The sequence below is a fragment of the Chlorocebus sabaeus genome, chromosome 20 (assembly GCF_047675955.1).
Source record: "Chlorocebus sabaeus isolate Y175 chromosome 20, mChlSab1.0.hap1, whole genome shotgun sequence".
Classification (NCBI taxonomy): Eukaryota; Metazoa; Chordata; class Mammalia; order Primates; family Cercopithecidae; genus Chlorocebus; species Chlorocebus sabaeus.
The window spans coordinates 43,433,671-43,458,741 of record NC_132923.1 but is presented as its reverse complement, the minus strand read 5'-3'; the positions used below and the strand labels follow the sequence as shown (position 1 = coordinate 43,458,741).

Sequence of the window (25,071 nt, the reverse complement as noted above, 5' to 3'; positions counted from 1 at the left end):
TGAGCAATACAGTGAAACCCCATCTCTAAAAATTTTAAAATAAATAAATAAAGCTATTTTCAGATATCCAAGGACTCAAAACATTCTCAAAGAATTACTCAAGGATACCCTCCAAAAACAAACAAGCAAAATCTATTAAATCAGAAAACAAGCAATGTAACAAAGCTAAGAAAATATTTTAGTAAAACAAAGTTAAAAAGCAGTTATTGGTAGTAGCTGTCAGGCTTAATGAAATTGTTAAAAATGATTTTTAAGACTATGGAAGCTTAATTAAAAAATCATAAAATATACTTTTTTTTTTTGAGACAGAGTCTCGATGCCCAGGCTGGAGTACAGTGGTGCGATCTCAGCTTGTTGTAACCTCTGGCTCTCGTGTTCAAATGATTCTCCTGCCTCAGCTTCCTGAGTAGCTGGGATTACAGGCATGCGCCACCATACCCGGCTATTTTTGTATTTTGTAGAGACGGGGTTTCACCATGTTGGCCAGGCTGGTCTCAGAACTCCTGACGTCAAGTGATTCACCCACCTCAGCCTCCCAAAGTGCTGGGATTATAGGTGTGAGCCACTGTGCGTGGCCATAAAATATACTTTTAAAATACAAAATAAATATTAAAAATACCACAATCTGGGCCAGGCATGGTGGCTTACTCCTGTAAGTGATCCGCCCACCTTACTTTGGGAGGCTGAGGTGGGCGGATCACTTGAGGTCAGTGGTTCAAGACCAGCCTGGGCAACATGGTGAAACCCTGTCTCTACTAAAAAAAAATTAAAAAATTAGCTGGACGTGGTGATCTGTGCCTGTAATCTCAGGTACCTGGGAGGCTGAGGCAGGAGAATCGCTTGAGCCCGGAAGGCAGAGGTTGCAGTGAGCCAAGATCACGCCACTGCACTCTAGCCTGTGCCACAGAGCGAGACTCCATCTAAAAAAAAAAAGCCATAATCTGAAACAAAAATTCCAGTTTATTTCAATGGAACATGATGGGGATAATAGTAAAACTGTTACAAGTTCGGTTAAAAGAAAACATACACATTAATTTCGATGCTGACAAATGGATGCTTAAACATTAAATAGAAGGACATCCAATTTGGCAATATACAGATAACCAAAAAGCCCTCCCAGTATAAAACCCCCTGGAAATGCTGGATTATATTTTGAAAACAATCTTTGCAACTACATGGTGAGGGCAAAGAAAAAAAAAAGACATGAAAACTAGAGTGGTAAGTGGTAGTCTGTGAAGGGGGTTAACTTGTCAGTTACCTGGAAGCTTGAGATTTAATATCCCCATGAGGACAGGTCATGAAGCTCTGGGGCTGAATTATGTAAGGAGCAGGAACTAAGAACTATGCATAAAGCTAGGATCTTTGAGGGGTCATACTCAAAGGGTTAAAATTTTAAAAAAGTCCACCAGTACACAGAGATCACAAGAAAGCTTGTCTGTCTTGGCCTCAAGTCATATGTGAAAAAATAATATAAGCTCACCAGACAATTCATCTATAAGCTTACACATCAAGCAATTTTGTAGTTCACAGTTTCACTACCCACGTGTTCACAGACTCAATCAGAGAACAATATAAAATGTAGTCCTCTATCGTGGAATGCCTGGGAGGAGGAAACGCAAAACCTTTCTGGAGGGTCATATTATCCTAGATTCACACAGGATATAGCCCCATTAGGCATGGGTTTGATGGGTAGCTTCTGACATGGCTCTCAATGATCCCTGCCTTTCTGGTATTCATACACTTGTGTAATAAATACAACATGGCAAAAGTGATGGGATGTCCCTTTCATAATCAGGTTGCTAAAGATTATAACTTCCGTCTTGCTGCTTGTTCTCTCTTGCTGGCACTTTCTCTTGCCCTCTTACTCGCTCTGATGAAGCAAAACCTCCATGTTGTAAGACGCTTTACAGAGAGGCTCATGTGGCAAGAAACAAGGAAGGCCTCTGGTCAACAGCTTGTAGGGAACTGAAGCCTAAGTCCAACAACTAGTAAGGAATTGAATCCTGTCAATAACCATGAGTGAGTTTGGACCCTTCCCAACTGAGCCTAAGATGACCGCAGTCCTGTGAGAGATCCAGAGTAGAAGACCCAGTTAAGCAGTGACCAGAGCCTAAGATGACCGCAGTCCTGTGAGAGATCCAGAGTAGAAGACCCAGTTAAGCAGTGACCAGATTTTCCTGACCGGCAGAAACTAAAGCTAGTAAATGTTTTAAGCCAGTAAATTTTGTGGTTGATTAGTTTTTTATCAATAGATAACTAATGGTTCTACATAAGAAAGGAGAGCATCAGGAAAGGAATAAATGAAGAAAAAATAAAACCTTTCATTTTTCTTAATCTAATAAATAGATTATTGTTCAAAGTAATAATAGCAACAATGTATTCAGTGATTACAACATGTGGATAAGTGAAATGAATGACAACTATAAAGGATGGCAGAGAGGAACTGGGAAAACTCAGTTATAATGTACCTGTACTATCCATGAAAGTGGACTTAGATTAGTTGTAAATGTATATTGCAAATCTAGGGCAAATTTTTTTAAAATTTTAATTTGTGTGGGTAAATAGTAGGTGTACATATTTATGGGGTACATGAGATGTTTTGATATAGGCAAGCAATGCATATTAACCATATCATGTAAAATTGGGTATCCATCCCCTCAAGCATTTATCCTTTGTGTTACAAATAATCCAATTATACTCTTAGTTATTTTAAAATGTACATTTATGCTACAACAAAAGTGCCTTACAAAGCAAAAATATTTTAAAAAGAACAAGTTATTATTGACTATAGTCACCTGTTGTGCTATCAAATAGTAGGTCTTACTCATTTTTGTTCTTTTTGTACCCAATAACCATCTCCACCTCTCCCCCCTCCACCCCCCAGCCTCCCACTACTCTTCCCAGCCTTTGGTAACCATCCTTCTACTCTCTATCTCCGTAGTTCAATTGCTTTCATTTTTAGCTCCCACAAATAAGTGAGAACATGTGATATTTGTCTTTCTGTGCCTGGCTTATTTCACTTAGCATAATGACCTCCAGTTCCATCCATGTTGCAGCAAATGACAAGATCTCATTCTTCTTTAAGGCTGAATAGTACTCCATTGTGTAAAGCACCCCATTTTCTTTATCCATTCATCTGTTGATGGACACTTTAGGTTGCTTCCACATTTTGGCTATTGTGAACAGTGCTTCAACAAACATGGAAGTGCAGGTATCTCTTTGATATACTGATTTTCTTTCTTTTGGGCATACGCCCAGCATTGGGATTGCTGGCCTATATGGTAGCTGTATTTTTAGTTTTTCGAGGAACCTCCAAACTGTGCTCCATAGTGGTTATACTAATCTACATTCCCACCAACAGTGTATAAGGGTTCCCTCTTCTCCACATTCTTGCATTTGTTATTACCTGTCTTTTGGATATAACCCCTTTTAACTGGGGTGAGATGATCTCATTATCGCTTTGATTTGTATTTCTCTGATGATCAGTGATGTTGAGCACCTTTTCATATGCCTGTTTGCTATTTGTATGTCTTCTTTTGAGAAATGTCTATTCAAATCTTTTGCCCATTTTTAAATTAGATTATTTTTTCCTGTATAGTTGTTTAAGCTCCTTATATATTCTCATTATTTATCCCGTGTCAGATGGGTAGTTTGCAAATATTTTCTCCCATTCTTGGGTTGGCTCTTCCCGTTGTTAACTGTTTCCTTTGCTGAGCAGAAGCTTTTTAGCTTGATGTGATCTCATTGGTCCATTTTTGCTTCTATTGCCTGTGCTTGTGAGGTATTACTCAAGAAATCTTTGCCCAGACCAATGTCCTGGAGAGTTCTAATGTTTTCTGGTAGTAGTTTCATAGTTTGAGGTCTTAGATTTAAGTCTTTAATCCATTTTAATTTGATTTTTGTATATGGTGAGAGATAGAGGGCTAGTTTGATTCTCCTGCATATGGATATCCAGTTTTCCCAGGACTATTTATTGAAGAGACTTGTCTTTTCCTCAGTGTATGTTCTTGGCACCTCTGTCAAAAACGAGTTCACTGTAAGTGTATAGGTTTGTTTCTAGGTTCTCTATTCTGTTACATTGGTCTGTGTGTCTGTTTTTATGCAAGCACCATGCCATTTTGGTTACTATATCTTTGTAGTATAATTTGAAGTTAGGTCATGTGATTCCTCCAGTTTTGTTTTGTTTTGCTTAGGATATTTTGGGGTTATTCTGGGTCTTTTGTGGTTCCATATACATTTTTAAATTGTTTTTTCTATTTCTGGGAAGAATGCCAAAGGTATTCTAATAGAAATTGCACTGAATCTGCAGATTGCTTTGGGTAGTATGGACATTTTAACAATATTGATTTTTCCAATACATAAACATGGAATATCTTTCCATTTTTAGTGTCCTTTTCAATTTCTTTCATCAATGTTTTATAGTTTTCATTGTAGAGATCTTTCATTTTTTCAGTTAATTCTTAGGTATTTAATTTTACTTGTGGCTACTGTAAATGGGATTACTTTTTAAATGTCTTTTTCAGATTGTTTGCTGTTGGCATATAGAAATGCTATTGACTTTTGTATGTTGATTTTATATCTTGCAACTTCACTATATTTATCAGTTCTAATAGCTTTTTTATGGAGTCTTTAGATTTTTCCAAATATAAGATGTATCATTTGCAAAGAAGGATAATTTGACTTCTTTTCCAAATTGGATGCCCTTTGTTTGTTTCTCTTATCTGATTGCTCTAGCTAGGACTTCCAGTACTATGTTCAATAACAGTGGTAAAAATGGGCATCTTTGCTGTGTTCCAGATCTCAGAGGAAAGGCTTTTCCCCATTCAGAAGATACTAGCTGTAGGTCTGTTGTCTAAGGGTTTTGTTATGTTGAGGTATGTTTCTTCTATACCCAGTTTTTTGAGGGTTTTTATTATGAAGAGATGTTGAATTTTATCAAATATTTTTTCAGCATCAGTTGAAATAATATGGTTTTTGTCCTTCATTCTGTTGATATGATGTATCATATCATTCTACTGATTGATTTGAGAATGCTGAACCATCCTTGCATCCCAGGGATAAATTTCATTTCAACCACAAACATTTTAAAAAAGAAATATAATTGGCCGGGCACGGTGGCTCAAGCCTGTAATCCCAGCACTTTGGGAGGCCGAGACGGGCGGATCACGAGGTCAGGAGATCGAGACCATCCTGGCTAACACAGTGAAACCCCGTCTCTACTAAAAACACAAAAAACTAGCCGGGCGAGGTGGCGGGCACCTGTAGTCCCCGCTACTCGGGAGGCTGAGGCAGGAGAATGGCGTAAACCCGGGAGGCGGAGCTTGCAGTGAGCTGAGATCCGGCCTCTGCACTCCAGCCCGGGTGACAGAGCAAGACTCCGTCTCAAAAAAAAAATAAAAAAATAAAAAAATAAAAAAATAAAAAAATAAAAAAGAAATATAATTGATATGTTGAGAAGAGAGAAAGTAGAATTATATAAAATGTTCAGTAAAAACCAGAGAAGGCAGAAAAGGGAGGGAAGATGTAAAAAAAAGAACAAGTACAATGAATAGAAAGGAGTTATAAACATGGCAATATTAACCCAACAATATCAATAAGTATATTGTGAATGGTCTAAATATGCCAATTAAAAGAACTGCCAGAGTGGATGAAAATACAAGATTAACCATAGCCTGTCCACAAGAAACCAACTTGAAATATAAAGACACAAATAGTAAATGGATGGAGAAAGATATACCATGTTAACACTAATCAAAAGAAATCTGGAGTAGCTATATTAATGTCAGAGAAAGACAACTTCAGAATAAGGAAAATCTTCAGGGATAAAGAGGGGCATTACTGGCTGGGCATGGTGGCTCACACCTGTAATCCCAGCACTTTGGGAGGCTGAGGCAGGCAGATCACGAGGTCAGAGGATCAAGACCATCCTGGCTAACACGGTGAAACCCCGTCTCTGCTAAAAATACAAAAAAAATTACCTGGGCGTTGCAGCATGTGCCTGTAGTCCCAGCTACTTGGGAGGCTGAGGCAGGAGAATCACTTGCATCTGGGAGGTGGAGGTTGCAGTGAGCCGAGATGGCACCACTGCACTCCAGCCTGTGCGACACAGCGAGACTCCGTCTCAAAAAAAAAAAAAAAAAAAAAAGAGGGGCATTACCTATAATGAATGGGTCACCTTTCCATGAAGACATAACAGTCCTTATGTGTATACACATAACAACAAGGTATCAAAATATGTGAGGCTAAAACTGAAAGAGCCACAAGAAGAAATAGAAAATCACTACTATAGTTGGAGACTGCCACATCCCTCTATCGGTAATTGACAGATCTAGGAGGCAAAAAATCAGTAAGGATATAGTTGAACAGAACAGCACCATCAATCAACTGTGTCTAATTGAATCTTGAGAACTAATCAATCCAATGACAGAAGAATAACATTCTTCTCAAGCTCATATGTAACATTCACCAACACAGACCACATGCTGGGCCATAAAACACACTTTGACTTGTGCTGTCAGACCACAGTAGAATTAAGGTAGAAATCAGTAACACAAAAATAGCTGTAAAATTCCCAACTATTTGGAGATTAAACCACACATTTATAAAGAGCTCATGGGACAAAGAAGTCTCAAGATAATTTTTTTTTAAACTTCAATGAAATGAAAGTACAACCTAACAAAAATTTGTGGGATACAGAGAAATCAATGCCTAGAGGGAAATTTATAACATTGGATGAACTTATTAGAAAAGAAGAAAGATCTAAAATCAATAATCTAGACATCCACCTTAGGAAGCTAGAGAAAGAACAGTAATATAAACCTAAAACAACCAGAAGAAAAACATTAGAGCAGAAATCAAGAAAACTGATAACAAGAAATCAACCCAGAAAAAAAAAAAATGAAGCAAAAAGATGGTTCTTTAAAAAGATCAATAAAACTAATAAACCTCTAGTCAGGCAAACCAAGAAAAAAAGAGAAAAGACACAGAACACTAATATCAGAAATGAAAGCTGGGTCATCATTAATTATCTATGGACATTGAAAGGATAATAATGGCCAGGTAAAAATCTTCAACAAAATATTAGCAAAGCTAATTCAACAGTGTAAACAAAGAATTTCAACCATGACCAGATGGATTTGTTCAAGTATATAAGCCTGATTCAACATTCAAAAATTATTTCATGTAATTCATCACATCAACAGACTAAGGAAGAAAACTCAGATGATCACAGCAATGGCATACGTATGGAAAACATTTGATAAAATCCAATATCAATCTATGATATTTAATATTAAAAAAAATCTTAGCAAACTAGGAATAGAGCAGAACTTCCTCAACTTAAGGAAGAACATTTACAAAAATCCTACAGCTAAGACCACACTTAATGGTGAGAAACTAGAAGCTTTCTCACTGAAATCAGAAATAAGACAAAGATGCTACTCCCTCATTACTCCTACTCAACACCATACTGGAAGTTCAAGCTAATGTAATACAACAAGAAAGGGAAAGACATACCTATTGGAAAAGAAGAAATAAAACTGTCCTTGTTCACAGATGACATGATAGTCCATGTAGAAATCCTAAAGAACTGCCAAAGAAACCCTTCCTGGAGCTAATAAGTGATTATAGCCAAGTCTCAGTAAACAATATTAACATACAATAGTAGCTGCTTTCCTATACACCAGCAACAAGCAACTGGAGTTGGGAATAAAAAATACAATACCATTTACATTAGCACTAAAAGAAAAAAAAGAAAAAAAGAATTAGGTACAAATCTACCAAAATATGTACAAGATCTATACAAGGCAAACCACAAAACACTGATAAGAGAAATCAAAGAAGAGCTAAATAAAGAGATATACCATGTCAATGGACAGGAAGACTCAATATTGTTGAGACGCTAATTCTTCCCAACTTGATCTTCAGACTCAATGCAATCCCAATCAGAGTCCCAGCAAGCTATTTTGTGGATATTGACAAACTGATTCTAAAATTTATTTGGAAAGAAAAAAGATCCAGAATAGCCCAGACAATATTGAAGAACAAAGTCAGAAGACTGATACTACCCAACTTCAAGTCTTAGTATACAGTTACAGTAATCAAGATAGCATGGTACTGATGAAAGAACTGACAAATAGAGAACAGAACAGAGAGCACAGAAATAAGTAAAAAAAATCAATGGCTGCCAGGAGTTCAGTGTTTGGGAAAGGGGGTTTGCGTAGGTGGGGTACAGGGGAGTTTTAGTGCCATGGAACTATTCTGTATGATACTACAGAATATACTAATGGTAAATACATAACATTATGCATTCTTCAGAATGCATAGAACTGTACAATACAAAGAGCAAACCTTAATGCAACTATGGACTTAACTTTAGTTAATGTTAACAAAATGGCCCTCAATTTTAACAAATGTACAACACTAATGTGAGTTGTTAATAACAGAGAAAACTGTATGGGAATGTGGGGGTATATGTGTGCTCAATTGTCAATTAGTCTATACATCTAAAACTCTTCTAAAGAAAGCCTATTAATTTAAAAAAACTACAAAAGAAAACCATAAGAAAAGAACAAAACCAGGCAGAGATAAAAAAGATATATCTCTATGAAATGTTAATGGAAAATATTTCAGACTTTCTGCAAATGGAAATGGAATAAAGTCAGGATTAATTATGGTAATCTGGAGAAAAGGGAGAAATAGAACATCTAGTCATTGAAATTATAAACTAAATAAAAGAGTCAACAGATTATAACTTAAAAAGATTAATGAACCACAATGAGGTGTTACTTTACACTTGTTAGAATGGGTTTTGTAAAAAAGATGAATGATAACAGTGTTGAAAAGGATGTGGAGAAAAGGAATGTAAATTAGTATATTATTGCCAGACATGGTGAGCACGTGCCAGTAATCTCAGCTACTCAGGAGGCTGAGATGGGAGGATCCTGAGCCCAGGAGTTTAAGACCAGCTGGATGACACAGCAAGACCTCATCTCAAAAAAGAAAAAACAAATTAGTACATTGTTGGTGGGAATGTAAATTAGTACAGCCCTATGGAAAACAATATGGTGGTTCCTCAAAAAACCACAAATACAACTACCATATCATCTAGTAATCTCACTTCTGGTATACATCCAAAGGAACTGAAATCAGTATGTAAAAGAGATATATGCACTCTTGTATTCACTGAAGCACTATTCACAATAGTCAAGACATAGAAACAATCTAAGTGTTCATTAACGAATGAATAAAGAAAATGTGGTATACATACACAATGGAATACTGGAGGACATTATACTAAGTGAAATAAGTCAGTGACAGAAAGACAAATACTGCATTATCTCATATGTGGAATCTAATACAGTTGAATTCCTAGAAGTGGAGAGTAGAACAATGGTTACCAGAAGCTGGGGGCGGGGGGCTTGGGGAGAGAGGGAATAGGGAGGGAGTTGTTGATCACAGAGTACAAAGTTAGATATACAGAAGAAAAAGGTTTTGAAGTCTATTGCACAGGAAGGTGACTATATTCAATAATAATGTATATTTCAAAATAACAGACTAAATTTCAAATAGCTCATCATAAAAAATTATAGGCAAGGTAATATTAATTAGCCTGATTTAATCATTACATATTGTACATATGTATCAAAACATCACAATATACCCCATAAATGTATACAATTATAGTTTGCCAATCAAAAATAATATTGATAAATTTTTAAAACTAATTAAGTAGAAGATAGAGCTGAAGAAATTGTCCTTAAAATAGAAGAGACAGAAATGAGAGATTAAGAAGCGTAGATGATGCACTTAAACTACAGTGAAAATGCAGAAGCAGAAAATTTAAAAAGCAACAAGAGAAAATAGAGATGAACTACAAATATATAACAAACTGACAGGAAGCTTCAACAGCTATAATCGAAGTCAGAAGACAATAAAATATTAGTTTTGATGTATTTAGGAAAAATATCTGTCAGTGAAGAAAAAGTAATTCAATTCTTTAAGAAAAGTCTAGAGAGCAGAGCCATGAGAACCAGAGGAAAACAAATTAAGCCTGAAATCTGTCCTATTCAGACTTCCAGTTATATGAACCAACAGACTTCCTCTGATTCGGGTTATTTACCTGTTGATAAAAACTTTGTAAGGACTTTAAGGATCATGACATTTTAATTAAAATAATCATATATGTTTCACCCCATCAAACCCTGTATGATTTTATGAGTATGGGAAAAGGTGTGGAAGAGTTCACATCTAGGAGAATGACAACAGGCATTCAATAGAGTTAGTGTTTTTTTTTTTTTTTTTGAACGGAGTCTCACTCTTTCACCCAGGCTGGAGTGCAATGGCGCAATTTCGGCTCACTGCAACCTCCGCTTTCCGGGTTCAAGTGATTCTCCTGCCTCAGCCTCCCGAGTAGCTGGGACTACAGGCGCACACCACTGCACCCAGCTAATTTGTTTTATTTCTTTTTTAGAGACAGGGTTTCACCATATTGGAGGTTGGAGACCAGCTCCTGACCTCGTGATCTACCCACCTTTGCTGGGATTACAGGCGTGAGCCACCGCACCCGGCTTTTTCTGCTTTTACATCTTTGTATTGTTTGACTTACTCTAAGGAGGTTGTATATTACTTTTATAATTGGAAGTAAAAAAATTCATAAAGGAGACAGGTGTGGTGGCACGTGCCTGTAGTCCCAGCTACTCAGGAGGCTGGCTGAAGTGGGAGTATCACTTGAGCTCGAGTTCAAATTCAGCCTAGGCAACATAGTGAGACCCCATCTCTCTCTCTCTCTCTCTCTTTTTAACTTTTATTTTAGGCTTGGGGGTACATGTGAAGGTTACCTAGGTAAACGTGTTAAAAACCACAATTATTTTTGCACCAACCTAATATTTCATCACCCAGATATAAAGCCCAGTACCCAATAGCTATCTTTTCTGCACCTCTCTGTCCTTCCACCCTCCCTCCTCAAGTAAACCCCAGTGTCTCATGTTTCCGTCTTTGTGTTCATAAGTTCTTATCATTTAGCTCTCACTTGTGAGAACACGTGGTATTTAGTTTTCTGTTTCTGCGCTAGTTTGCTAAGGATAATAGCCTCCAGCTCCACCCATATTCCCACAAAAGACATGATCTCATTCTTTTTTATGGCTGCGTAGTATTCTATGGTGTATATGTACCACATTTTCTTTATCCAAACTATCATTGCTGGACATTTAGTTGATTCCATGTCTTTGCTATTGTGAACAGTGCTGCACTGAACATTCGCATGCATGTGTCTTTACGGTAGAATGATTTATATTCCTCTGGGTATTATACCCAGTAATGGGATTGCTGGAGACCCTATCTCTTAAAAAAAAAAAAAGTGTGTGTGTGTGTGTGTGTGTGTATATATATATATATATAAAAAAAATATGTGTGTGTATATATATAAAACTCAAATATATATATCAAATTATTAAATATATTATTCTCCCCAAAACCCACCTATTTTTATATATACTGATATATATAATACTTAAAAGTCATTTATATATATACACACATATATATATAAATGAACCTCAAAGGTATCTTTCTCTCTTTTTCCTTAGTATCTTGGCATGTGTTTTTCTTTTTTATCCATTGTCTTGTTCCACTTACTCCCTTGTGCCTATATATATATGGCTTTTGAGTTTTTGTTTTTTTATATACATATTTATATTTACATATACTTTATATATACATATATATACATATAATATTAGACATGTATACCTGCAGATAAAATGGAAATAGGAGGTATTCCAAATGGCATCAGATATATTATGCAAGTAAATTTTAAAAATTAGATGAAATGGCCAGTTTACTAGAAAATATTGAAATTTAGCTCTATACAAAAATGAAAAGACTAATAAAAATTTTTAAAAATTGATATAGCTATATTCTCCCAAAAACCCACCCAGATAGTTTTACATATTTGGTAAACGTCTGGTTCACTCATTCAAAGATACTTTTTAGTGCCTATTATGCCCTTAAAAAGGTATTGTTCTAGGCTCAGGGTTTATTTTCTAGCTAACATTTTTTGAGTGCTTATTAGGTGCTCGATACCATTCCTTTTACATGTATTAGCATATTTATTCATAATAATATGTAGTGGGGAGCAGGTGACTATTGTTATTTTATAAGTATATAGAAACTAGTATAGAGAGGCTCAATACCTTGCGGCCAAAATGATCTTTTAAAAAACACGAATCAAGTTAACCTGCTTGTAACTCTTCAGTGGCTTCTCACTGGTCTCTGCAAAAAGACCCATATCCTTAACAAGGACCTAAAAGCCCAGCATGATCTGATTGCTGTTGCTACTGACTTCTCTAGAGTAGACTTATACCATTGTTCTCTCTCTGTATCCTGTCTTTCAGGACCTCAAAGGTATCTTTCTCTCTTTTTCCTTAGTATCTTGGCACGTTGTTTTTCTTTTTTACCCATTGTCTTGTCCCACTCATTCCCTTATGCCTAGTGAAAGCCTGATAATTCTATAGAAATTAACTCTGCTTCTGGATGTCTCTCAATTTCCAGATAAAATGAAGTCCTCCTACTGAGCCCACTCAGTCTTATGAACTTACCTTCATTCCCCCTATTAAATACTTTGACACGTATTTGTGTAATAATTTGATTAATGTCTGTCCCCATACTTGATTTTATGACAGCATGGACTATACACACACACGCAAATATAGATATCTATATATAAAAAAATACCATACATATATCTCATATATATATTTTTGAGGCAGGGTCTTGCTCTTGTCACCAAGGCTGGAGTGCAGTGGCATGATCACAGCTCACCATAGCCTCAACCTCCTGGGCTCAAGTGATCCTCCCACCTCAGCCTCCCAAGTAGCTGGAACCACAAGTATGTGCTACCATGCCTGGCTTACTTTGTTTTTGGTAGAGATGGAGTCTTGCTATGTTGTCCAGGCTGGTCTGAAACTCCTGTGCTTAAGTGATCCTCCCACCTTGGCCTCCCAAAGTGTTGGGATTACAGGTGTGAGCCACTGCACCTAGCCGATATTTTCACTCACCGTTGTATCCCTAGCACCTCGGATAGTGTTGACACATATCAAGCACTCAAGAATGACTTAAATTTCTAAATGGATGCTCTATTTTATTCATAAGATACATGAATTGGCATTAAAGTTTTCAAGAACCTCTATCAATATAATGTGGGGCTAGTCAATTATCCAAAAAGTATTCTCCTAAAACCTAAAAAGAAATTAGTAAAATTTTCAATATGTCACAGTAACCAAGGACAAAGTTGGATTGTCTGTTCCATAATATTTTAAAAACTTCAAGACAAAAATTAGTAGGATGTAGTTACTGGGAAATTAAACAAGTTGGGAAATGCAAACATAGGGTGGAAGATGGTCTTTACCCTACACATCTCACCAACACTGTCTAGGATTACATATATTAAGTGATTTTACCTCTTTCCTCAATCAAATCAAATTGTTTAGGGAAAATGTTTTAAAGGAATAGTCCCAGCCGGATGTGGTGGCTCAGACCTACAATCCTAGAACTTTGGAGGCTGAGGCTGGCGGATCACTTGAGATCAGGAGTTTGAGACCAGTCTGGCCAAGATGGTGAAACCCCGCCTCTACTAAAAACACAAAAATTAGCTGGGTGTGGTGGCACATGCCTGTAATCCAGCTACTCGGGAAGCTGAGGCGGGAGAATCACTTGAACTCAGGAGATGAAGGTTGCAGTGGACCTAGGTCGCGCCACTGCACTCCAGCCTGGGTGGCAGAGGGAGACTCTGTCTCAAAAAAAAAAAAAAGAACAGTACCTTTAAGAGTGACTAAAGATGTAAAGAATAAAGCTTAACCAAGCCAGCTACGTAACTATAGAGGTATAAATGTAAAACTAACATTCACTGACTATTTACTATGTGTCAGGGATGATCTATTAACATATGTTAATAGACCAGTTTACATTGAATATGAGCATTTATTAACTCATGTTTTTCAAATCAACTCTATGATGTGGTTACAATTATTATCTCTATTTTACAAGTGAGAAGATCACATAAGTTTTAAGTAGGCAGACTCAAGATTTGAACCCAGGCTAAGGTTGAGCTGGTGCTCTTAACTGTAAGAGGACAGTAGTTAAAATAGATATCTTCCCTAATGTGTGTAAATACTGAAGTTTTTTTATTAATACAAATTGTTTTCTTATCTAGACTATTTCACTAGCCCTCTAGTTGGTTTTCTTGACTCCAATTTTGCTCTCCTTAAATCCATTTTCCACACTGCATCCAGTGATCTCCTTAAATCTTAAATGGACTTGCACAAAATTAAGGAAAACCTACACAGCATGGCAAACAAGGCTATGATTGAGGCTTCAAGACCCCAGCCTTCTGGCCTCTCTGATGTCCTTTTCTGCTACTCCCACCCTAGACTTTATATGTCTTAACTCTAATACAAACGCAGTACTTGTAGTGTCCACTACACACTAACCATCCCCACTTACACTATGTATTTTAAGAACTATGGGTCTTTTTGTTCCTTTTTCTGAAATGTCCCTTGTTCCTTGCATTTTCGTCTCAATTAAGCATCTTTCTGGATTAAATTTTATTTTCTCCAGGAATCCTCTTCTGAAACCCTTAGAAGTGATCCTCCTCTACTGGTACTTAGCCATCCTTTATTGAAATTACCTGTTTATGAGCCAGTAACCCTTATTAAGCTCTTTGAGAAGAGGGATTCTTTCTTTCTCTTTTACCTACAACCACCACAACCCCGCTTCCCCTAGTCTCCCGCCCCTCCATGCACAATTCCTGGCACGTGTTAACTGTTCAGTAAATGCTGAACTTTTGAACTTTACTGGAAATCAAGAAACACTGAGTTTTAGCCTCAGTTTTGCTCACTATGTGATTTTAGCTATTTTCTTCTCTGTGCTTATCTTGTGTACCTATATACAACTTAATCCTTAAGTTTCATCGTATAAAAAATTCTACAACTTTTAATTTTGCTCTGTATGTGACAGTACCTGGTATTTAAAAACAATTCTCCACATCAAGTTAAAAAATTAACATTTGATGATAATTGACTTCTAAAACACTGAAAAATGAAACACATCAATGCTGTTTTGTTTTGTTTTTTTTTTTTCCTGTACTGCTACCTGAAAACATCGAAATTTGCTGTGTGGAACGAACAAGATTTCTTCTAAGAAACTACCCCCTACTAGCATGACTACATAAAATAAGGTAATTCCCAGCAAGAATATTATGCAGATACTAAAAAAGAAAACATGCTGGGCATGGTGGCTCACGCCTGTAATCCCAGCACTTTGGGAGGCCGAGGCGGGAGGATCGCCTGAGGTCGAGAGTTCGAGACCAGCCTGGCCAACATGGTGAAACGCTGTCTCTAATAAAAATACAAAAATTAGCTGGGCGTGGTGACGCACGTCAGTAATCTCAGCCATTCGGGAGGCTGAGGCAGGAGAATCGCTTGAACCCGGGAGGTAGAGGTTGCAGCAGTGAGCCGAGATTGCGCCACTGCACTCCAACTCTAGCCTGAGCAACAGAGCGAGACTCCGTCTCAAAAAACAAAACAAAACAAAACAAACAAAAAAAAACAATGACACGAGGGAAATGCTTACAATGCTCAATGAAAAGAAAGGAAAGGTTATAAAGTTTTAATATACGATTTGATCTTTTGAAAATAATGCATATATAACTTAAATGGCAATGTATGATTAAATATAGCAACAGCCTCTTCCAAAAAATTTCAAAATTGGGCTTAGTGATAATTACACGATCATAATTCAAAAACCCTTAACTGAAGCAAAGACAGTGAAGATCTGTAACATCTGAATTGTGTGAAAGGGGTGGGGGTGATTCAAACAAGTGTCATCACCTCGTCCAATGATGAAGGAGAACGTGTATCAGTTCCGCATTGTGAAATTCTCAGTATCGGAGCGTGTAGTGGCTAAGAAAAGCGATAGGCGAATTAGGAAACAAAGAGAAAAGCCAGCGACATCACCAGTTCTGGCCTCTTTCCGACCGAAGGAAAGGGGATTAGGCGGGGTAGTTGTCAATTCCAGGTCCAGCCTAAGTTCTGGGTCCCCGGCCTCAGCGAGAGCCTCGCCTTGCCTCGCCTCGCGCGCCTGCGCAGAGCGGGCCGGCTTCCCGGACGGCCCTCGCCTCTTCACCACCCGGGCGGTCCACCAGAAGTTTCTAAACGGGTGAGAGGCGACAACGCAGTGTAGCTGGGTTAAAGGAAGGAGGCTGGTTTATCCTCCGCACTTACTTGGTACTCGATCTCCAGCGAGGCCTTCAGGGGCATGGGCTGATAGAAGCACTCCTTCTGGCCGGCGGGAAGGGTAAAGGTGAAGTCGCTGTCGAGGGAAGGTGTGAAGCCGGCCGCCCCAGGCAGCAGCACCGGAGGCAGAGCGGCCAAAAGGAGCACGGGGAAGGGCAGCCAGGTCTTGTCGCCCATCCCTGCTGGGGTGATCCGGGCTGCAAGAGGCGTGGGATACTGTTGTCTCCGCTCCGCGTTTCCTCTCTGGACTCCTCGTGGTTGACAGGGAAATCTGGAGTCTGACGAAACTCCAAGTGGCGGCCGCGGCGGCGGCGGCGGCGGCGAACACTCCCTCCGAAGGAGAAGCGCAGTCCTCCAAAGGGTAGGGACTCAGGGCGGGGCCAGCAGCCCCGTTCCGCCACCGCCTCAGTCTCGGCCCCCTCAGGCCAGGCGTGAGCGCCGCCCGCCTCTCCCACTGACGGCCTCTGGTTCCCATGGCTTCCCCCACCAATGGGCATCCTGGCGGTGATTGTGGGAAATGTAGTCCCGGGCGGGCTCGGCTAGTGGGCTCGGACGCGCTCGCCGACCACGATCCCCGGCAAGCCCCGCGCCTCCGGTGGCGCCTCACGCAGTCTGCGCCGGGGCGGGGCAGCGGCCGGCTAGGCGTGTCCCAACGGCTCCCGCGGCGGTTCGAATTCCGTGCTGCCGGGGTTCTCTGATTCTCCAAGTAGCGTCCGAGGCTTCCACGCGCAGGGGCCCTGGAGAGGGTCAGAGGCTTCCTAACGTAGACTCGAGTGCGAAGCGCGCAGTCGCCGGGTGAGTCTCTCTCCAGGTGCGACTTGGGTGGTGAGCGACTGCCCCTTGGCGTGGGGAAAACAGCTTACCTGGGGGAGTTTTGTTCCTTTCCCTTCCGGCACCTTGGATGCGCTGGGACTGGTCCTTGCGGTTGCTGAGCATGCTCCTCTGAACGGTTGTATTTTATTTGATGAAAAATAGGAGTCTGGGCGCAGTGGCTCACGCCTGTTATCTCAGCATTTTGGGAGGCCAAGGCAGGAGGATTGCTTGAACCCAGGAGTTCGAGGCCAGCTTTGGCAATATGGCGAGACATGTCTCCATAAAATTAAAAAAAAAAAAAAAAAGTATTTCCTTAAAAAAAAACCTGAAAGGAAGATGTCACGTCCGCCCCCGACTCCTGCTTCTTTCAGACGGATGTAGGATCAGCTGTGTCAAGCAATCTTTAGACAGGAGACTGCTATACAAAGTTATGACCTCTTTCCAAAATGAGGAATCTTTTTCAACTGCAGCCCATTGTATCACATACATAGGGTATAAAAGAACACTTGTCCTTCGTTTGATGGGTGTGCGTGTGCAAACCTACAAACACATTGTTAATTAGGGCCCAAAGATGATGTTGTTAAGGTCAATGAGTAGGATGATGTGCTTTTCTTGGTATTCAGTCAGTGAAGATATACTGTTTTGGGTAACTACTGTAAATTGAGGTTAAGGGCATTCATTTGACAGTAAATGGCCCACTAGGAAAATGAAAACATTTTAGTATCAAATATATTCATTGCTACGGCAGAAGAGTTAGGGAGTTCATCCTCCTCTCCCCTCCCCCTCCCTCCTTCCCTCCCTTCCTTCCTTCCTTCCTTCCTTCCTTCCTCTCTCTCTGTCTCTCTCTCTCTTTTTCTTTCTCTCTCTTTCTTTTCTTTTTTCTTTCTTTTCTTTTCCTCCTCTTCTCTTTTCTTTCTTTTCTTTTTCTTTCCCTCCTTCCTCCCTCCCTCCCTTCCTCCCTGTCTTTCTGTCTGCCTTTCCTTTCCTTTTTCCTTTCCCCTTTCCTCCCCTCCCCTCCTCCCCTGCCCTCCTCCCCTCCTCCCCTTCCCTCCCCTGCCCTCCCCTGCCCTCCTCCCCTCCTCCCCTTCCCTCCCCTGCCCTCCCCTGCCCTCCCCTCCCCTCCCCTCCCCTGCCCTCCCCTGCCCTCCCCTCCCCTCCCCTCCCCTCCCCTCCCCTCCCCTCCGCTCCCCTCCCCTCCCCTCCGCTCCCCTCCCCTTTCCTGACGGAGTCTCACTCTGTCCCCCAGGCTGGAGTGCAGTGGTTTGATCTCGGCTCACTGCTACCTCCGCCTCCCGGGTTCATGCAATTCTCTGCCTCAGCCTCCCCAAAGCTGAGATTACAGGCGCCCGCCACCATGCCTAATTTTTTTGTATTTTTAGTAGAGACGGAGTTTCACCATCTTGACCAGGTTTTAACTCCTGACCTCGTGATCCACCTGCCTCAACCTCCCAAAGTGTTGGGATTACCGGCGTGAGCCACCGCTCCCGGTCTGACAGTTATTTCTTACATGAAAATACACAGATGTTGAACTAAAACCTGATTTAAGACGAAATATATAGTACCAAATGGTATTATAGATTTTGCCCAATTTTCTCAACCCTTTTCTCCTTCACCATCCTACAGAGAGCTAGAGATGTTGAATAGATAAAGCAAGATGGGGACCTGATTTATTGACTTGTCTGCGAGAGTCTTGTCACTTAAGCAGAAGGAAATTTGTGGAAACAAAAAAGGGAAAGAGGATAGAACCAGTTTGTCTATTAAGATTACACAGTATCTCATTTAATTTCCTGCCACTTTCTTTCCATAAGGTGGGAGTTTTCTTTTTAATCTTCCTCCCTACATTTGAGAATTTTTGAGTGGGGAATAAATGTAGCATACTATTCTGACTGGTTGAGGGAAGGAAGGATAGTTTAGTATTTGTTAATTCATTCAAAATATTGAGCCTCTGTAAGTACATTGCAGTCCTGAACGTAATGACAGGACTCCCAACCTTTTGGAACTTGGGATGGGAGCAGAATGCTAAGAAGGGCGTTGAAGGAAATGCTACAATGAAAAAGGTAAATGGGATCTGAAAGAGGAATGTAATTTTAAGATTGCGCAGAAAGCTCTACAGAAGTAGTGGAGATTATAAAGCTTTAGTTTTTTTATTGTATGAATTACAATAATAAAATATGATGCTTTATTATGGTTTTTTATATGCAAAGAAATTTAGTAGTTACACAACCCTAGAGATACTCATCCGCTGAAGAAGCAAAAGCTTTTCTTCGTTTATTTCTTTAAGTTGACCTGCCAGATGTTATTTTGATCCCTATGGTTGTGACTTGTAAATGTGTGTTTTTTAAATTTTGTAACTATTGGGCGTAGGAGGACGAGATAACTTTTATCTGGTAATAAATTCCCTTCTAACAAAATATGAATGACTGTAATGATACCATTTAATCAGATGTCTAGTACTCGTAGTGTGATTGTGAAAGTTCAGACACCTCATATTGAAATTGATATGTAATCAGTAATAAAACTACAATGAGACATAATTTAATGGTCTTTGCATCCTAATGACTTGGATTCAAGTCTTGATTTCACCATTTACAGTTTGTGGGACTTTGAGCAAGTTATTTAATGTCTAATTCTTAGTTTCCTTAACATGGAATGAAAATACTTAACAATTGCTAGGAAGATCAGGTATGCTTAGAAAAGGGGAACTATATAACTAGACCCTGGCTAAAATGAAAAATTCATTCATTGAAATTGTATTGAACTCCTTTATGGCTTTACACTACAGATAAATTCATTATTATTGATTTTTTGTTTTGTTTTAAACCGCCATGAAAGATTTCACAACATTTGAAATAGAAAACTAATGAGTTAAATTCTATTCGTGTGAGTATTTTGACTGAAACTACAGAATCTTTCAGGCAAGGTACAAGAAATTCATTTTTTTTTAAGAAATGGAATCTAGTTCATCAGACTACTGTAATAAAGACAATGAAGAGGAAAGTTTGCTTGCAAATGTTGCTTCCTTAAGACATGAACTGAAGATAACAGAATGGAGTTTGCAGAGTTTAGGGGAAGAGTTATCCAGGTAAGTAGGTAAAATCACATACAGAATTCACTGTGCCTTAAATATATCAATATAAAATATGTGAATTTCATTATTGTGTATTGTTTCTAAAGTGCCTCTGGAATAAGAAATAATTTTCTTATACTTTTTAATATAACTTTCAGTTTAGGGAAAAATAGGAATATTAGAGAAGCCTCTTTGCATACTAAAAACACTTTCAGTGTATTAGAACTCAGTATAAAGTATATTTTTGGGCTTTATTAATTTTTTAATGCTTTTTTGAATCTTAAGTAATCTTAGCATAGAGGCTCTAGAAATACAGTTTGCTAGTTTAAAAGTAATTATGATTTATTTAAAATTTAGTGGAAACATTGCCTTATGTTCATAACTGTGAATCTACTTAGCAGCATTTCAGGTTTTCTATTTTCTTATTTAATGTATAGCAATTTGTAGTGAATAAACTATCCAAGAACTGAAATATGTTTTTTCTTTTTTCTCTAGTGTTAGTCCAAGTGAAAATTCTGATTATGCCCCTAATCCTTCAAGGTCTGAAAAGCTAATTTTGGATGTTCAGCCTAGCCACCCTGGACTTCTGAATTATTCACCTTATGAAAACGTTTGTAAAATATCTGGTAGCAGCACTGATTTTCAAAAAAAGGCAAGAGATAAGGTTATTATTTTTACACTTATCTAGTTAAAAGAAGTGTTGGTTTTAGGCCTGTCTACTTAAAAAAAATTTTTTTTTCAGTTTTTCTTTAAATACCTTATTCATGGTTTCTGTAATCTTTTACTCTGGTACTCAAGAATTTAAATATAATTGTTTTTTTTATGTTCTAACAAGAAAGTAGTTATCTTGGTGTATTACTCTACTTTTAAACTTATATATTTGTTACCTTTTTGCAGTTAAATGTCTTCTTAAGTAAATTATAATCCCCTTGATTTTAACACTACATCTTATACATAATAGGTAATCAATTATTTATTAGGTGGTTGAGGTATACCCACCATTTAGCCTGGATCAAGTACTGTGAATAGTATGGCACTATTCTTTCATTATCTTTCTGTTTTGTCCATGATGTTAGAGATCTTTGCTTGGTCTGAAACTGTCTTCCTTTTTCTTATTCTATCATATATTTATCTCCCTGCATTTATTCCTCTTCCTCACTCAACCCTTTTATCTCGTTTTACACTCTCTTCCTATTCTTTGTTCCCTGCACTCCCTACATGCATATACACAGATATGGTTGCACATAATCTTTTCAGATACATATTTGCTCTTTCCACTTCGGAAAGCCAACCATTAAGAGCTTTCTTTTTTGTAAGGAAGCTACTTAATGAAGCTGTCTGAACCTACTTTTTAGAAACAAATTCAAATTCCATGTTTACATGGTATGTAATTCCAAGAAATTTGATCTCTATCCTCATTCAAATTGCTGATCATTCTTACTGTATATGTGCCTTAATTGGGAAAACAATAATGGTAATGCCTATCAAACACAAAAGGATAATCTAGTGTGTAAAGAGCTCCTAGAAACTGAGAACAAAAAGGTCAGTAACCCAATGGGCAAAAGACATGAAGGGAAAAAGAAGTAAAAGTGATATCCAAACTAATGAAAAGGTGTCCAATTTCCTCATAATAAGATAAATTCAAAATGAAACTATACCTAAGTACCTTACCTAGTTCTTACCTATAGAATTATTAAACATACAGATGTTTGAGATGTTATTTTGTAGGTGATATTGGGTACGGGTACATAGCCTAGTGGGAATGTACAGTGATATAACCCCAACTGAGATGCATTTGGCAATATTTACCAAAATTACAAATACATTTACCTTGACTTGGAACTCCCATTTCTGGAAAACGATACTATAGATACACCTGCAGGATATGACATTAGGCATTGTTTATCATATCAAAAGATTAGAAATAGTTCAAGTATCTAGTAATAGGCGGTTAGTTGAATAATGGTTTATTCATGCAATGGAAACTATGCAGTTGAGAAAAGGAGTTTGTCAGTGTATTTATTATGGAGAGATTGCCAGTGTATATTGTTCCAAGTTAAAAAAAAAAATGCACGGTGCAGAATGTTGTATCTAATGTGCTAGTTTTTGCATAAGGAGAGGAGGGAAGTGGGTAATTTGTATTGCTTATGTATGTGTATGGAATCACTAGAAGACTAAACAAGAAACTTATAGAAGTGGTTACCCACCTATTAAAGATGGGAAGAGACTTCTGTGTATACTTTTTCTTTTATATAGTTTTGAATTTTGAATTGCATAAATAAATCACTCCAAATAAAGTTAATTAAAAGAAATGTTTTGAAAATCACAATCCTCATGAAAATTAAAATTTGTAAAATATGTATAAAAAGAATATAATAAAACTATGTATACAGATAAAATAATATTTTACCTATTATCCATTTTATTGTTGGTGGACATTTGGGTTCTTCGCATTTATTATCTCTTGTGGACAATGTAGCTGTGAATAGTTTTATATCTGCACATGCAAAAGTACAAAAGTTTCTATCAGGTTTATATCTAGGGATGATATTATTGGTTCTTAGCATACTCAACTTTGCTGGATAATACCAGCCAGTTTCCCAAAGTGTACCACTGTTTTCCAGGTTATACTTGTATATACTTCCACCAGCAGTGGAGGAGAGAGTATTGGTGGTTCCACATATCCTTGTCAATACTCACTAAGTATTTTAACTCATTTTCTGAGCTGCTTAGTCATTTTATTAATAATTGCTCATAATTTTCCATTAATTACATGTAACCCTTAATTGAAATAATTGAAAATATATTTGTTCTTTTTCATTCTTTCAGATGTTTTCATCTTCTACCCCTGTGGATCAGGAGATTAAAAGCCTTCGAGAGAAACTAAATAAACTTAGGCAACAGAATGCTTGTTTGGTCACACAGAATCATTCCTTAATGACAAAATTTGAATCTATCCACTTTGAATTAACACAGTCAAGAGCAAAAGTATGTATCTTGAAATGACAAGTTTGCCAGCAGAAAATAGTTGTTATTTTAAGATTTATAATTGGAAAAAGAGTCCTTGTATTGCCACAATGCCTTAATGTGTTATGTGAAGTAATTTTCATTATAATACTATAGTATCAACATGTTATAAAACCAGTATTGTATGAATTATATCTGAAAATGATTGAAGGGAACTTTACAGTTTTGCATTTAGATAAGTCAGCTTCTTAAGGTGTTAAGATTACCAATTTGTGTGGTCTTATTTTTTATACAAAGGAAGTATAACTTACTTATCTTCCCTTTTAAAACAACACATTGTCATTGTTGAAAAATTTAAAAGTAGCAAAAAGAGGAAGAAAGATCACCCAGAGTTTCCACCTAGAAACCGCTTTACCAGTTTAATACATAGTTGAATCCAGACTGTTTCAAATAGTTTTGGTGTTTTCTGTTTTTTTACTGTATATATAGTCTATGCATTTTCTGATGCATTTACATAGCTTTTCCATTGATCATTTTTTATGGTAGCATTATATTTCATGTGATTATAGCGTAACTTAGTTAATTTCCGTATTTCAGTGGTTTCCTATTTTTTTACTAAATGGTTGGTATTACACAAAAAATTAGAAGAAACCAAAATATCCAATAATGGAGACATAGTAAATTATGGTATACCCATAAGATAGATTGTAACAAAACCTTTTTTTAAAAAAATGAGGTAAATATACTAGTACTAAGATGCAAAGTTGTTTGACTTATATGGAGCATGATAAAGTTTAAATGATATAATGTTTGTAGTCACTTAAAACAGTGTCTATGTGTAGTCAGCACTCAAAAACTGTTACCTAATATATTTAGTGGCAGAAAAACATTACAGAGCAGTACACACATACAATAATCTTAGTTTTCCTCTTTATAAGAAGTGTTTGTGTGTCTGTGTGTGTGTTTGTATGTAAATATATATACATGTGATATATTAAGGTAGAAACTATGCTTCACACTGTTGATAACTTCGAGAGAGATTGGAAGGTTGGAGTGAGGCTTTCACTATTTACTTTTATAAACATTGTATATATACATTATATGTAGTTTTAAATAGAACAGTTATGGGAAGACTTTATTTTTCTTTTCTGTTTTTTCAAACAAAACAAAATGCTATTAGGGAATATTTCAGCACAGGAAAAACAAAATGCAACAATGAGCATAAAACTTCTTTAGTGTTTGAGATTATTTCTAGGGTAGATTTCCAGAGGCAGAATGACCATATTTTAGGGAAGTAATGTTTTTCAAGCATTTACATTTGGTTCCTCATCTTTTCTTGTTCACTTTGAGGGAAAAATGCTGTTTTTCTTGATTTCGTACAAAATTTATCTTTTCGGTATATTTGTTTGCCATTTAGATTTCTTTGTGATTTGTCTGTTCGTTTTTTCTGCTTATTTTTAAAATTTTTCTTCAACTATAGATAATCTCTCTTTTTAAAGTCATGATTGCTAGTGATTTAAAGTAAGAAAAGAGACATAAAGATAATTTAATAATTACTGAACTAATAGCATTTTTAACCTTTATTTTTAGGATATAAACACACCAGTGGTTATGCGAGGAAGTAAGATACTAGTATTGTACTTCTCAGCTCAGCATTTTCTAAGTTGTTGAAATATTTTTTAGGGAAGCCACCTATTTCAGGCCACGTATGAGCTTTTGAACAGTGCTGCAACAAACATGGAAGTGCAGATACCTTTTCAATATACTGATTTCCTTTCTTTTGGGTATATGCCCAGCAGTGGGATTTCTGGATATGGTAGCTGTATTTTTAGTTTTTTGAGGAACCTCCAAACAGTTCTCCATAATGGTTGTACTAATTTCCGTTCCCACCAACAGCATATGAAGATTCCCTTTTCTCCACATTCTTGCAAACAT

General features: G+C 37.6%; 2 protein-coding genes across 8 annotated transcripts in view; one reads left to right on the top strand and one right to left on the bottom strand.

Annotated features, from left to right (window-relative positions):
- TMED5 (transmembrane p24 trafficking protein 5) overlaps positions 1–16,703 on the bottom strand; it is a 28,380-nt gene extending 11,677 nt beyond the window's left edge. The window contains exon 1 of one of the 2 annotated variants that reach the window (XM_073008573.1): positions 16,278–16,703. In XM_073008573.1, the coding sequence (XP_072864674.1) occupies positions 16,278–16,466 (189 nt within the window). In that variant the 5' untranslated portion in view covers positions 16,467–16,703. The remainder of the gene's footprint in view (positions 1–16,277) is intronic. The other variant, XM_007977926.3, reaches the window with a different exon arrangement.
- Positions 16,704–16,736: 33 nt separating this feature from the next.
- CCDC18 (coiled-coil domain containing 18) overlaps positions 16,737–25,071 on the top strand; it is a 109,953-nt gene continuing 101,618 nt past the window's right edge. For 4 of the 6 annotated variants that reach the window (XM_073008571.1, XM_073008569.1, XM_073008572.1 and 1 more), the window contains exons 1-4: positions 16,737–17,084; positions 20,049–20,184; positions 20,665–20,833; positions 22,999–23,157. In XM_073008571.1, the coding sequence (XP_072864672.1) occupies positions 20,051–20,184; positions 20,665–20,833; positions 22,999–23,157 (462 nt within the window). In that variant the 5' untranslated portion in view covers positions 16,737–17,084; positions 20,049–20,050. Of the gene's footprint in view, positions 17,101–20,048; positions 20,185–20,664; positions 20,834–22,998; positions 23,158–25,071 lie in introns of all 6 variants that reach the window. The other 2 variants (XM_073008570.1, XM_073008568.1) reach the window with 2 other exon arrangements.